At 42.9% G+C, this 16,203-nt stretch overlaps 1 protein-coding gene across 2 annotated transcripts in view; it reads right to left on the reverse strand.

Moving 5' to 3' along the window:
• Window positions 1–8,167, reverse strand: part of LOC129834167 (troponin I, fast skeletal muscle-like) — a 13,896-nt gene extending 5,729 nt beyond the window's left edge. For both annotated transcript variants that reach the window (XR_008756219.1, XM_055898907.1), the window contains exons 1-4: window positions 8,082–8,167; window positions 968–1,001; window positions 777–813; window positions 89–217 (exon numbers count right to left, since the gene is read on the reverse strand). Coding sequence is in view for 1 of the 2 variants with exons in the window: in XM_055898907.1 (XP_055754882.1) it covers window positions 89–217; window positions 777–813; window positions 968–975 (174 nt within the window). In the remaining variant the exon portion in view is untranslated. The remainder of the gene's footprint in view (window positions 1–88; window positions 218–776; window positions 814–967; window positions 1,002–8,081) is intronic.
• Window positions 8,168–16,203: the final 8,036 nt, after the last annotated feature.

Raw genomic sequence — 16,203 nt, forward strand, 5'->3', positions numbered from 1 at the left:
CTTTTCATATCAAATATTTTTCAGAGCTGATTGGTCAACAGAACAATTAGTGAAAAGAATGATCATAATTGTGTTGCCTATGTGATACCTGGAGTTCTGCAATGGATCCTGTGAGCTGCAGGGGAGCGATATTTTCACTCATGTACTGCTTCCTGTCCTCTAAAGACTGGGCTTCCTCTTCCGCTATCAGTTCCTGGGCGATCTGGAGCATCAGGCTCTGAGGGACAGCAACAACACAGCAACCAGGGTTTTTTAACCGACTTGACAGATGCTTTATCTGAAGCATTTTACATTTGCATGACATTTATATTTCAATTGGAGTGTTGATGTAGTTACGGTAGAAGGTTTGAATCCTAAGCAACCTACCTACACATCGCTGGAAGTACAATACCAACATAGTAGGTCAAAGCTGTGGGCTGGAAAACCTTGGTAGAGCATGGGTGGAACAGGCATTGTGGTGCTCGTGTGAATCACTGTTTTTCGGCTTCAGACCAATGCCTATTCTCACTTAAAATGTAGTTGTTTTTAATATAGTCATGTCTTACTAAGGGATAGGCCTCAAAACAGTGATTGCCTTTAATATTTTTGATTTGTTAATATAACATTTGTTATCAAAAAGTGGTTGGATTGTTTGTATAAATCATACAAATCACAAGTGGTATTTTTGTCATGATGTTTAAGAGGGAAGAGAAGCTGTTTATATAAGATCTCTGTTGAGTCACTAACTGGATAGAATCTTAGAGAGGTCATGAAGAAGTCATGTTGCCGTTGGTTACCTTCAGATGATGCTTGCGGCTCGATGACATCTTTTTCCTGTCAGAAAGAGTGAGTACAACTAATGTCATTCTCTTGTTGTTCAGGAACAGGTACGACCATTTTGTTCCGTTTTGTAAAAGAAAGACAATTCTCGATATGTGCTAAATATTCTGTAAACTTTTTCCTAATGTTGAAATCCACTTTTACTCACTCAGACATGATGGCTGTTTGGTATTTTCACCTTTCTGAGGAAGAAGTAAAAACACTTTAGTTAAATTATATTCTGCTGGTTTTAAACAATGACTTCCATCCAATGAAAAACGACACAAAGTTGTACGTCTGCCATGACACACATGCGCCAGTTCCAAGAAAGATCCCCTATCATGTTCCTTATTCCTTTACTTAACAACCAAATCATCAAATGATCATAGTCCAGCTTTTTCCTCCAAATGCCAGAGCGGTGGATCGGATTACTATGGCTGCGTTTACACATGCAGCCCAATTCTGATCTTTTACCCACTAATTGATCTTTTGACCAATCAGATCAACTCTTTTAGCCAATCAGATCAACTCTTTTGTTAATAATTAGGCAAAAGCTCAGAATTGGTCTGCCTGTGTAAAGGCAGCCCTTGTGGCTGTTGTCTAATCCCTTCACTCCTCATGGTGGTATGTTTAAAGGCTGTTGTCTAATCCCTTCACTCCTCATGGTGGTATGTGTAAAGGCTGGTGTCTAATCCCTTCACTCCTCATGGTGGTATGTGTAAAGGCTGGTGTCTAATCCCCTCACTCCTCATGGTGGTATGTGTAAAGGCTGTTGTCTAATCCCCTCACTCCTCATGGTGGTATGTTTAAAGGCTGTTGTCTAATCCCCTCACTCCTCATGGTGGTATGTGTAAAGGCTGTTGTCTAATCCCCTCACTCCTCATGGTGGTATGTTTAAAGCACTACACCAGTCCACAGTTGTGTGTGCATACTGCCACCTGGTGAGAAGATTGTGAAAAGTCAACAAATCCAAAAATTTGCCCTTGCATCCCAAATGGCACCCTATTCCCTATATAGTACACTACTTTTGACCAGAGTCCAATGGCACCCTATTCCCTATATAGTGCACTACTTTTGACCAGAGTCCAATGGCACACTATTCCCTATATAGTACACTACTTTTGACCAGAGTCCAATGGCACTCTATTCCCTATATAGTGCACTACTTTTGACCAGGGCCCGTGCACTATATAGGGAATAGGCTGCCATTTGGGATGCAGTCCCGGAGCCTTCTAGAAGAGTCTTCAGTCAGGTTTCAGATCTCAATTACACAATAAGAGCGAGTACTAAAAACAGCCTCCATAAAATCTATCAACAGCCAACTATTAAAGACATGACATGACCGCTTGTGGTGAATGTACTGGGTCACTAGAATACATTAGATTCAGTTCTAGGTGACCAATCAACCCAACAAGCAAAACAGCTTTTACAAATGACTAAAGCTGGTCTCCACAACATGAGAACCTGGTTCACAGTGTGTTTCCACCATGTAGTAACATGACTCAACTGAGCACAACATCAGAGGCAATACAGCATGTAGCCATGCTTCCCTTGGTCAGGGAGAATTCTTCCCTTGGTCAGGGATCCTTCTTCCCTTGGTCAGGGAGTATTCTTCCCTTGGTGAGGGATCCTTCTTCCCTTGGTCAGGGAGTATTCTTCCCTTGGTCAGGGAGCATTCTTCCCTTGGTCAGGGAGCATTCCAGGAACTCTTTCTATTAGTAGGTTACTAAGGTAAGCATGCCTGTCTTGGTATCATACACATACAATAAGTCTATTTATTTATTTTATTTAACCTTTATTTAACTAGGCAAGTCAGTTAAGAACAAATTCTTATTTACAATGACGGCCTACCCCGGTCAAACCCTGACAACGCTGGGCCAATTGTGTGCCGCCCTATGGGACGGTTCTGACTTTGAATATGTGGACAACTGTAAATACCTAGGTGTCTGGTTAGACTGTAAACTCTCCTTCTAGACTCACATTAAGTATCTCCAATCCAAAGTTAAATCTAGAATCGGCTTCCTATTTCGCAACAAAGCCTCCTTCATTCATGCTGCCAAACATACCCTCGTAAAACTGACCATCCTACCGATCCTTCACTTCGGCGATGTAATTTACAAATTAGCCTCTAGCACTCTACTCAGCAAATTGGATGCAGTCTATCACAGTGCCATCCGTTTTGTCACTGCGACCTGTATGCTCTCGTTGGCTGTTCCTCTCTACATATTCGTCGCCAAACCCGCTGGATCCAGGTCATCTATAAGTCTTTGCTAGGTATAGCTCCACCTTATCTCAGCTCACTGGTCACCATAGCAGCACCCACCCGTAGCACACGCTCCAGCAGGTATACTTCACTGATCATCCACAAAGCCCACACCTCCTTTGGTCGCCTTTCCTTCCAGTTCTCTGCTGCCAATGACTGGAACGAACTGCAAAAATCACTGAAGTTGGAGACTTATAGTTCCCTCTCTAACTTTAAGAATCAACTGTCAGAGCAGCTTACCGATCGCTGCAGCTGTACACAGCCCATCTGTAAATAGCCCATCCAACCAACTACCTACCTCATCCCCATATTTATTTTTGTTTTTTTGCTGTTTTGCACACCAGTATTTATACTTGCACATCCTCATCTGCACACATATCACTCCAGTGTAAATTGCTAAATTGTAATTACTTCGCCACTATTGGCCTATTTATTGCCTTACCTCCTAACTTCATTTGCACACAATGTATACAGATTTTTCTATTGTGTAATTGACTGTACGTTGTGTAACTCTGTGATTGTTGTTTTTGTCGCACTGCTTTGCTTTATCTTGGCCAGGTCGCAGTTGTAAATGAGACTCTCAACTGGCCTACCTGGTTAAATAAAGGTGAAAAATATATTTTTAAACTCCCAATCACGGCCAGTTGTGATACAGCCTGGAATAGTCTATGCCTCCCAGAGGAACCACTATGTTACAAAGTCTTCATCATCATCAACAACAAGTATAACATAAAGCAAAAGGTTGGACATAAAGTATACAATGTGTTACATCACTAAATAAAGTATTTTCTATTCAAATTGAACATCTATGTTTTCTATTATTTTTCTGTCAACTGAAATACAGTGGAAAACACAATGAAAACACTGAAAGAGACATAGGGAATGAAACTATCTGCTAAGTTTAGCTACACGTCTCCTGATTGACAGATCTGATACTGTGTGAGGTATCTGCGGTTCTCACCACGACTTGGCTGTTACAGACACATGAAAACACTGAAAGAGACATAGGGAATGAAACTAGCTGCTAAGTTTAGCTACCGGTCTCCTGATTGACAGATCTGATACTGTGTGAGGTATCAGCGGTTCTGTTACAGACAGAAACAAACAACCTGCAGCCAGGACACGTTCTGAAGTGCCTAAGATTGTTCCTAAAGGTCTTCACCTTCAAACAGGAAATTAATATTCCTATTCACTGTAATACTTGGAGTATTACTGAGTATTACTGACTATTACTAACTATTACTGACTATTACTGACTATTACTGACTATTACTGACTATTACTAACTATTACTGACTATTACTGACTATTACTGACTATTACTGACTATTACTGACTATTACTGAGTATTACTGACTATTACTGAGTATTACTCTACAGACCCGACAGGCTGTCACATTGTCACCGTTTTGTGATCATAAGAATAAAATAGAAAATACATGTCATTTAAATAGATCACTAAACAATAGATATTAATTTTTTTTTAAACGTATAGTGAAACACCAGCGATATGAAGCCAGAACCACAGATAGCCTACATATGTTAACTGAGCCACAATCTATTTTCTAATCAAACATACCAACATAGACAGCATGTCTTACCGGCCCCATATTTAAAACACACCCTGGGGTAACTTTATAGGCTTGAATGTCGGTGCTAAGTTGTTGATGAGGTCGTTGGCCCCAGTTGGTGGATGGGCCCAGAGACAGGTGGAATGGAAGCATCCTCAGATTATAAAGTAATCATGTCTGCAGGATATCTGGTGTCACCTCAGTGAGATAAACCAACCTAAAGGAAAACTATCCCATGAATCTAGTCTGATTCAGGGATAGGCTGCCTGTATCATCTGTCATTAATATGGATCTAGTCTGATTCAGGGATAGGCTGCCTGTATCATCTGTCATTAATATGGATCTAGTCTGATTCAGGGATAGGCTGCCTGTATCATCTGTCATTAATATGGATCTAGTCTGATTCAGGGATAGGCTGCCTGTATCATCTGTCATTAATATGGATCTAGTCTGATTCAGGGATAGGCTGCCTGTATCATCTGTCATTAATATGGATCTAGTCTGATTCAGGGATAGGCTGTCTGTATCATCTGTCATTAATATGGATCCTGTATCATCTCTCATTAATATGGATCTAGTCTGATTCAGGGATAGGCTGCCTGTATCATCTGTCATTAATATGGATCTAGTCTGATTCAGGGATAGGCCGCCTGTATCATCTGTCATTAATATGGATCCTGTATCATCTGTCATTAATATGGATCTAGTCTGATTCAGGGATAGGCTGCCTGTATCATCTGTCATTAATATGGATCCTGTATCATCTGTCATTAATATGGATCTAGTCTGATTCAGGGATAGGCTGCCTGTATCATCTGTCATTAATATGGATCTAGTCTGATTCAGGGATAGGCTGCCTGTATCATCTCTCATTAATATGGATCTAGTCTGATTCAGGGATAGGCTGCCTGTATCATCTGTCATTAATATGGATCTAGTCTGATTCAGGGATAGGCTGCCTGTATCATCTGTCATTAATATGGATCTAGTCTGATTCAGGGATAGGCTGCCTGTATCATCTGTCATTAATATGGATCTAGTCTGATTCAGGGATAGGCTGCCTGTATCATCTGTCATTAATAAAGTGGTTTGTCATGGATCAGAAAATGTTCTCATTCTGAAATGCTTTTTCCTAAATTACTTTTGACATTTGGGGAATTTGGTTCACTGTGACATCTCAGATATCATTTTTTAAACATTAGGAGGAGATTTAAATGTCTGTGAGGTTCCCATCCATCATTGGCAATACTAATCGTAAAAGATGGCGTGCCTTTGAAATGCCTATAGCCTTTAATAATGCGTGGGTCCACATCCTGCTTCACGTACACTAAGATACATAAGACACTGTGAACTCACACAACTTCAGACTCAAACACTTTTCTGACAATTAAGGAATTCATTGTATTAAACCGTTACGACATCGCTGTATGATCTCTTCTTGGATTCATACACTTCACACATGAATATGAACATTCCTCAACACACAGTTAACCAATTAACCAATCAGATACATTATGAGGTAGAGAGTGGAAAATACCTTGATGAAGGAATCAGCCGTAACTGTAACGGGTGTCCTCCTCCTCTTCAGACGAAGAGGAGGAGTAGGGATTTGACCAAAACGCAGCGTTGTGATACGACATGAATATTTATTAAACAAGACGAAGACGAAACACGAAAAACACTTGAATAAACTACAAAACAAATAAACGATGTAGACAGACCTGACTTGAGAACTTACAATAGACGAAGAACGCACGAACAGGAAACAGACTACATACATGAACGAACAAACCGAAACAGTCCCGTGTGGTGCACAGACACAGACACGGAAGACAATCACCCACAAACAAACAATGTGAACAGCCAACCTTTATATGGTTCTCAATCAGAGGAAAAGTCAAACACCTGTCTCTGATTGAGAACCATATAAGGCTAATTACAAGTGACCTAAACATAGAAACACAAAACATAGAATGCCCACCCCAACTCACGTCCTGACCAACTAAACACATACAAAAATAACAGAAAACAGGTCAGGAACGTGACAGTAACGTATTGGTTTTAACAATTAAATGTAGATTTTTCTAATCAACAATCCATCACGCTACTAACTGACAACGACGCATTCCTCATGTTATCACCTCATCATGACCAAACACAGGACTCCATCAGTTCAGGTGACCACTACTCATTTCTCGTGTTATCACCTCATCATGACCAAACACAGGACTCCATCAGTTCAGGTGACCACGACTCATTCCTCATGTTATCACCTCATCATGACCAAACACAGAAACACAGGACTCCATCAGTTCAGGTGACCACGACTCATTCCTCATGTTATCACCTCATCATGACCAAACACAGAAACACAGGACTCCATCAGTTCTGGTGACCACGACTCATTCCTCATGTTATCACCTCATCATGACCAAACACAGGACTCCATCAGTTCTGGTGACCACGACTCATTCCTCATGTTATCACCTCATCATGACCAAACACAGAAACACAGGACTCCATCAGTTCAGGTGACCACGACTCATTCCTCATGTTATCACCTCATCATGACCAAAACCACCAAACGCAGAAACCAGGTGTTCCAGACCAGAGCAATGCTAGTGTTCCCACTTCCAGTGGTACTATAGCTCAACTAAGACAAGGACACAACCTTATCGCTCACACACACAGAGAGAGAGGGGCTCACCTAGGAGTTAATTCATGATACACATTGATGATCCACATGTTCAGTGTACCATAATTGAACTAGGACAGGGGACAGACAACTATATCACACACACACAGAGAGAGAGAGAGAGAGAGAGAGAGAGAGAGAGAGAGAGAGAGAGAGAGAGAGAGAGAGAGAGAGAGAGAGAGAGAGAGAGAGAGAGAGAGAGCGAGAGAGAGAGAGAGAGAGAGAGAGAGAGAGAGAGAGAGAGAGAGAGAGAGAGGATCAGACAGACCAGAGATTATCAGACAGACCAGAGAGGATCAAACAGAAGAGAGGATCAGACAGAACGGAGATGATCAGACAGGATCAGAGAGGATCCGACAGAACAGAGAGGATCAAACAGAAGAGAGGATCAGACAGAACGGAGATGATCAGACAGGATCAGAGAGGATCAGACAGACCAGAGATTATCAGACAGACCAGAGAGGATCAGACAGACCAGAGATTATCAGACAGAAAAGAGAGGATCAAACAGACCAGAGATTATCAGACAGACCAGAGATTATCAGACAGACCAGAGATTATCAGACAGACCAGAGAGGATCAGACAGACCAGACAGGATCAGACAGAACAGACAGGATCAGACAGAACAGAGAGGATCAGATAGAACAGAGACGATCAGACAGACCAGAGAGGATCAGACAGAACAGACAGGATCAGACAGAACAGAGAGGATCAGACAGACCAGACAGGATCAGACAGAACAGAGGGGCTCACCTATGAGTTATTAATCCGGCCAACAGGGCAGTAGTGGTACAGAAGGTGGGAGTGCAGTGGCAGAAGGGAGGACTGCTGTGGGTGGCTGTAACGCAGCCATGGACAGACGGTTGTTTTAAAGCTGTCCAGTGATGGCTCAGCACTATCCTGCCTAACTCTTTATGGACTTGAAGATTACCCAGACCAATGGGCCGAGACTCTTCTGAAAGTCTATCTCACCCCCCAGTGCCCCCACCCTGCCCCTCCACTCCCCAGTGCCCTCTCCCTGCCCCTCCACTCCACACTGCCCCACAACCCTCCACTACCTAGTGCCCCTCCCCCCTCCCCACCCTGCCACCCACCCCCCAGTGCCCCCACCCTGCCACCCACCCCCCAGTGCCCCCACCCTGCCCCTCTACTCCCCAGTGCCCCCACCCTGCCCCACAACCCTCCACTCCCCAGTGCCCCCACCCTGCCCCTCCACTCCCCAGTGCCCCCACCCTGCCCCACAAACCTCCACTCCCCAGTACCCCACCCTGCCCCTCCAATCCCCAGTGCCCCCACCCTGCCCCTCCACTCCCCAGTGCCCCCACCCTGCCCCACAACCCTCCACTCCCCAGTGCCCCCACCCTGCCTCTCCACTCCAGGGCCCCCACCCTGCCCCTCCACTCCCCAGTGCCCCCCCCCCCCCTCCCCACCCTGCCACCCACCCCCCAGTTCCCCCACCATGCCACCCTCTCCCTCAGGCACAGACACCTACCCATCCCTTCACTTGGCAGGCTGCAGCCACTGCCCTCAGGATCCCTTCATATAAATAACCCTACTGTTATTCTTCTTTTATGACTGTCTGACAGAGAGTAATGCCTGTCTGTCTGACAGAGAGTAATGCCTGTCTGTCTGACAGAGAGTAATGCCTGCCTGTCTGACAGAGAGTAATGCCTGCCTGTCTGACAGAGAGTAATGCCTGCCTGTCTGACAGAGAGTAATGCCTGCCTGTCTGACGGAGAGTAATGCCTGCCTGTCTGACGGAGAGTAATGCCTGCCTGTGTGACAGAGAGTAATGCCTGCCTGTGTGACAGAGTAATGCCTGTCTGTGTGACAGAGAGCAATGCCCGTCTGTCAGACACAGATTAATGCCTGCCTGTCTGACAGAGTGTAATGCCTGTCTGTCTGACAGAGAGTAATGCCTGCCTGTCTGACAGAGAGTAATGCCTGCCTGTCTGACGGAGAGTAATGCCTGCCTGTCTGACGGAGAGTAATGCCTACCTGTCTGACGGAGAGTAATGCCTGCCTGTCTGACGGAGAATAATGCCTGCCTGTCTGACAGAGAGTAATGCCTGTCTGTCTGACAGAGAGTAATGCCTGTCTGTCTGACAGAGAGTAATGCCTGTCTGTCTGACAGAGAGGAATGCCTGTCTGTCTGATAGAGAGTAATGCCTGTCTGTCTGACAGAGAGTAATGCCTGCCTGTCTGACAGAGAGTAATGCCTGTCTGTCTGACAGAGAGTAATGCCTGTCTGACAGAGAGTAATGCCTGTCTGTCTGACAGAGAGTAATGCCTGTCTGTCTGACAGAGAGTAATGCCTGTCTGTCTGACAGAGAGTAATGCCTGCCTGTCTAACAGAGAGTAATGCCTGTCTGTCTGACAGAGAGTAATGCCTGTCTGTCTAACAGAGAGTAATGCCTGCCTGTCTGACAGAGAGTAATGCCTGTCTGTCTGAGAGAGTAATGCCTGCCTGTCTGACAGAGAGTAATGCCTGTATGTCTGACAAAGAGTAATGCCTGTCTGTCTGACAGAGAGTAATGCCTGTCTGTCTGACAGAGAGTAATGCCTGCCTGTCTAACAGAGAGTAATGCCTGTCTGTCTGACAGAGAGTAATGCCTGTCTGTCTAACAGAGAGTAATGCCTGCCTGTCTGACAGAGAGTAATGCCTGTCTGTCTGAGAGAGTAATGCCTGCCTGTCTGACAGAGAGTAATGCCACCTAGTCCCACCTCGTCACACCATGAGGTTTACTTCCAGGTTTCCTCAACTCAGAAAGAGACTTATGAAGAGGATATATTGCTCCCGTCTAAAGGGGCCAGGGTTGATTTGGAGACATGGGACTTAGTTGATTATGTTCATGGAACTCATGGAGAACAAGTTCAACCTTTTTCTTGGATTTTATCTCAAATGTCACCTGGCTCTCCGAGGGTGTCTCCGGGGGAGTTGGGATATGTAAAAAAAAAAAATAATAATCCATTTCACACATGTATATTAATACACACTTGTACATGTGTGAAATAGGACAAATATTATGCCTAGAGTTGGACTTCATAGATGTACTCTTTCTGTACAGTGGTTAAGGATACGTGGAAGTAATATGATTGGGGAGATACTACTAGAGAAACACTTTCAACAACAGCTACCTCTGAAGACGAGTCATTGCTCCGTGTTTAAAAGGTTTAAACAACAGACACCTCTGAAGACGAGCCATTGCTCCGTGTTTAAAAGGTTTAAATAACAGTTACCTCTGAAGACGAGCCATTGCTCCGTGTTTAAAAGGTTTAAATAACAGTTACCTCTGAAGACGAGCCATTGCTCCGTGTTTAAAAGGTTTAAACAACAGACACCTCTGAAGACGAGCCATTGCTCCGTGTTTAAAAGGTTTAAATAACAGTTACCTCTGAAGACGAGCCATTGCTCCGTGTTTAAAAGGTTTAAACAACAGACACCTCTGAAGACGAGCCATTGCTCCGTGTTTAAAAGGTTTAAATAACAGTTACCTCTGAAGACGAGCCATTGCTCCGTGTTTAAAAGGTTTAAACAACAGATACCTCTGAAGACGAGCCATTGCTCCGTGTTTAAAAGGTTTAAACAACAGTTACCTCTGAAGACGAGTCATTGCTCCGTGTTTAAAAGGTTTAAACAACAGATACCGCTGAAGACGAGTCATTGCTCCGTGTTTAAAAGGTTTAAACAACAGATACCTCTGAAGACGAGTCATTGCTCCGTGTTTAAAAGGTTTAAACAACAGTTACCTCTGAAGACGAGTCATTGCTCCGTGTTTAAAAGGTTTAAACAACAGTTACCTCTGAAGACGAGCCATTGCTCCGTGTTTAAAAGGTTTAAACAACAGTTACCTCTGAAAACGAGCCATTGCTCCGTGTTTAAAAGGTTTAAACAACAGATACCTCTGAAGACGAGCCATTGCTCTGTGTTTAAAAGGTGTAAACAATAGTTGCCTCTGAAGACGAGCCATTGCTCCGTGTTTAAAAGGTTTAAACAACAGTTACCTCTGAAGACGAGTCATTGCTCCGTGTTTAAAAGGTTTAAACAACAGTTACCTCTAAAGACGAGCCATTGCTCCGTGTTTAAAAGGTTTAAATAACAGTTACCTCTGAAGACGAGCCATTGCTCCGTGTTTAAAAGGTTTAAACAACAGACACCTCTGAAGACGAGCCATTGCTCCGTGTTTAAAAGGTTTAAATAACAGTTACCTCTGAAGACGAGCCATTGCTCCGTGTTTAAAAGGTTTAAACAACAGCTACCTCTGAAGACGAGCCATTGCTCCGTGTTTAAAAGGTTTAAACAACAGCTACCTCTGAAGACGAGTCATTGCTCCGTGTTTAAAAGGTTTAAACAACAGACACCTCTGAAGACGAGCCATTGCTCCGTGTTTAAAAGGTTTAAATAACAGTTACCTCTGAAGACGAGCCATTGCTCCGTGTTTAAAAGGTTTAAACAACAGATACCTCTGAAGACGAGTCATTGCTCCGTGTTTAAAAGGTTTAAAGAACAGATACCTCTGAAGACGAGCCATTGCTCCGTGTTTAAAAGGTTTAAACAACAGTTACCTCTGAAGACGAGCCATTGCTCTGTGTTTAAAAGGTTTAAACAACAGTTACCTCTGAAGACGAGCCATTGCTCCGTGTTTAAAAGGTTTAAACAACAGTTACCTCTGAAGACGAGCCATTGCTCCGTGTTTACAAGGTTTAAACAACAGTTACCTCTGAAGACGAGTCATTGCTCCGTGTTTAAAAGGTTTAATTAAACAACAGTTACCTCTGAAGACGAGCCATTGCTCCGTGTTTAAAATGTTTAAACAACAGATACCTCTGAAGACGAGCCATTGCTCCGTGTTTAAAAAGTTTAAACAACAGTTACCTCTGAAGACGAGCCATTGCTCCGTGTTTAAAAGGTTTAAACAACAGATACCTCTGAAGACGAGCCATTGCTCCGTGTTTAAAAGGTTTAAACAACAGTTACCTCTGAAGACGAGTCATTGCTCCGTGTTTAAAAGGTTTAAACAACAGTTACCTCTGAAGACGAGCCATTGCTCCGTGTTTAAAAGGTTTAAACAACAGTTACCTCTGAAGACGAGCCATTGCTCCGTGTTTAAAAGGTTTAAACAACAGTTACCTCTGAAGACGAGTCATTGCTCCGTGTTTAAAAGGTTTAAACAACAGATACCTCTGAAGACGAGCCATTGCTCCGTGTTTAAAAGGTTTAAACAACAGTTACCTCTGAAGACGAGTCATTGCTCCGTGTTTAAAAGGTTTAAACAACAGTTACCTCTGAAGACGAGCCATTGCTCCGTGTTTAAAAGGTTTAAACAACAGTTACCTCTGAAGACGAGTCATTGCTCCGTGTTTAAAAGGTTTAAACAACAGTTACCTCTGAAGACGAGCCATTGCTCCGTGTTTAAAAGGTTTAAACAACAGATACCTCTGAAGACGAGCCATTGCTCCGTGTTTAAAAGGTTTAAACAATAGTTGCCACTGAAGACGAGCCATTGCTCCGTGTTTAAAAGGTTTAAACAACAGTTACCTCTGAAGACGAGCCATTGCTCCGTGTTTAAAAGGTTTAAACAACAGTTACCTCTGAAGACGAGCCATTGCTCCGTGTTTAAAAGGTTTAAACAACAGTTACCTCTGAAGACGAGTCATTGCTCCGTGTTTAAAAGGTTTAAACAACAGTTACCTCTGAAGACGAGTCATTGCTCCGTGTTTAAAAGGTTTAAACAACAGTTACCTCTGAAGACGAGCCATTGCTCCGTGTTTAAAAGGTTTAAACAACAGTTACCTCTGAAGACGAGCCATTGCTCCGTGTTTAAAAGGTTTAAACAACAGATACCTCTGAAGACGAGCCATTGCTCTGTGTTTAAAAGGTGTAAACAATAGTTGCCTCTGAAGACGAGTCATTGCTCCGTGTTTAAAAGGTTTAAACAACAGTTACCTCTGAAGACGAGTCATTGCTCCGTGTTTAAAAGGTTTAAACAACAGTTACCTCTGAAGACGAGCCATTGCTCCGTGTTTAAAAGGTTTAAACAACAGTTACCTCTGAAGACGAGTCATTGCTCCGTGTTTAAAAGGTTTAAACAACAGATACCTCTGAAGACGAGCCATTGCTCCGTGTTTAAAAGGTTTAAACAACAGTTACCTCTGAAGACGAGGCATTGCTCCGTGTTTAAAAGGTTTAAACAACAGTTACCTCTGAAGACGAGCCATTGCTCCGTGTTTAAAAGGTTTAAACAACAGTTACCTCTGAAGACGAGTCATTGCTCCGTGTTTAAAAGGTTTAAACAACAGTTACCTCTGAAGACGAGCCATTGCTCCGTGTTTAAAAGGTTTAAACAACAGATACCTCTGAAGACGAGCCATTGCTCCGTGTTTAAAAGGTTTAAACAATAGTTGCCACTGAAGACGAGCCATTGCTCCGTGTTTAAAAGGTTTAAACAACAGTTACCTCTGAAGACGAGCCATTGCTCCGTGTTTAAAAGGTTTAAACAACAGTTACCTCTGAAGACGAGCCATTGCTCCGTGTTTAAAAGGTTTAAACAACAGTTACCTCTGAAGACGAGTCATTGCTCCGTGTTTAAAAGGTTTAAACAACAGTTACCTCTGAAGACGAGTCATTGCTCCGTGTTTAAAAGGTTTAAACAACAGTTACCTCTGAAGACGAGCCATTGCTCCGTGTTTAAAAGGTTTAAACAACAGTTACCTCTGAAGACGAGCCATTGCTCCGTGTTTAAAAGGTTTAAACAACAGATACCTCTGAAGACGAGCCATTGCTCTGTGTTTAAAAGGTGTAAACAATAGTTGCCTCTGAAGACGAGCCATTGCTCCGTGTTTAAAAGGTTTAAACAACAGACACCTCTGAAGACGAGCCATTGCTCCGTGTTTAAAAGGTTTAAATAACAGTTACCTCTGAAGACGAGCCATTGCTCCGTGTTTAAAAGGTTTAAACAACAGCTACCTCTGAAGACGAGCCATTGCTCCGTGTTTAAAAGGTTTAAACAACAGCTACCTCTGAAGACGAGTCATTGCTCCGTGTTTAAAAGGTTTAAACAACAGACACCTCTGAAGACGAGCCATTGCTCCGTGTTTAAAAGGTTTAAATAACAGTTACCTCTGAAGACGAGCCATTGCTCCGTGTTTAAAAGGTTTAAACAACAGATACCTCTGAAGACGAGTCATTGCTCCGTGTTTAAAAGGTTTAAACAACAGATACCTCTGAAGACGAGCCATTGCTCCGTGTTTAAAAGGTTTAAACAACAGTTACCTCTGAAGACGAGCCATTGCTCTGTGTTTAAAAGGTTTAAACAACAGTTACCTCTGAAGACGAACCATTGCTCCGTGTTTAAAAGGTTTAAACAACAGTTACCTCTGAAGACGAGCCATTGCTCCGTGTTTACAAGGTTTAAACAACAGTTACCTCTGAAGACGAGTCATTGCTCCGTGTTTAAAAGGTTTAATTAAACAACAGTTACCTCTGAAGACGAGCCATTGCTCCGTGTTTAAAATGTTTAAACAACAGATACCTCTGAAGACGAGCCATTGCTCCGTGTTTAAAAAGTTTAAACAACAGTTACCTCTGAAGACGAGCCATTGCTCCGTGTTTAAAAGGTTTAAACAACAGATACCTCTGAAGACGAGCCATTGCTCCGTGTTTAAAAGGTTTAAACAACAGTTACCTCTGAAGACGAGTCATTGCTCCGTGTTTAAAAGGTTTAAACAACAGTTACCTCTGAAGACGAGCCATTGCTCCGTGTTTAAAAGGTTTAAACAACAGTTACCTCTGAAGACGAGCCATTGCTCCGTGTTTAAAAGGTTTAAACAACAGTTACCTCTGAAGACGAGTCATTGCTCCGTGTTTAAAAGGTTTAAACAACAGATACCTCTGAAGACGAGCCATTGCTCCGTGTTTAAAAGGTTTAAACAACAGTTACCTCTGAAGACGAGTCATTGCTCCGTGTTTAAAAGGTTTAAACAACAGTTACCTCTGAAGACGAGCCATTGCTCCGTGTTTAAAAGGTTTAAACAACAGTTACCTCTGAAGACGAGTCATTGCTCCGTGTTTAAAAGGTTTAAACAACAGTTACCTCTGAAGACGAGCCATTGCTCCGTGTTTAAAAGGTTTAAACAACAGATACCTCTGAAGACGAGCCATTGCTCCGTGTTTAAAAGGTTTAAACAATAGTTGCCACTGAAGACGAGCCATTGCTCCGTGTTTAAAAGGTTTAAACAACAGTTACCTCTGAAGACGAGCCATTGCTCCGTGTTTAAAAGGTTTAAACAACAGTTACCTCTGAAGACGAGCCATTGCTCCGTGTTTAAAAGGTTTAAACAACAGTTACCTCTGAAGACGAGTCATTGCTCCGTGTTTAAAAGGTTTAAACAACAGTTACCTCTGAAGACGAGTCATTGCTCCGTGTTTAAAAGGTTTAAACAACAGTTACCTCTGAAGACGAGCCATTGCTCCGTGTTTAAAAGGTTTAAACAACAGTTACCTCTGAAGACGAGCCATTGCTCCGTGTTTAAAAGGTTTAAACAACAGATACCTCTGAAGACGAGCCATTGCTCTGTGTTTAAAAGGTGTAAACAATAGTTGCCTCTGAAGACGAGCCATTGCTCCGTGTTTAAAAGGTTTAAACAACAGTTACCTCTGAAGACGAGTCATTGCTCCGTGTTTAAAAGGTTTAAACAACAGTTACCTCTGAAGACGAGCCATTGCTCCGTGTTTAAAAGGTTTAAATAACAGTTACCTCTGAAGACGAGCCATTGCTCCGTGTTTAAAAGGTTTAAACAACAGACACCTCTGAAGACGAGCCATTGCTCCGTGTTTAAAAGGTTTAAATAACAGTTACCTCTGAAGACGAGCCAT

Source organism: Salvelinus fontinalis, chromosome 35, assembly GCF_029448725.1.
Source record: "Salvelinus fontinalis isolate EN_2023a chromosome 35, ASM2944872v1, whole genome shotgun sequence".
Taxonomy (NCBI): Eukaryota; Metazoa; Chordata; class Actinopteri; order Salmoniformes; family Salmonidae; genus Salvelinus; species Salvelinus fontinalis.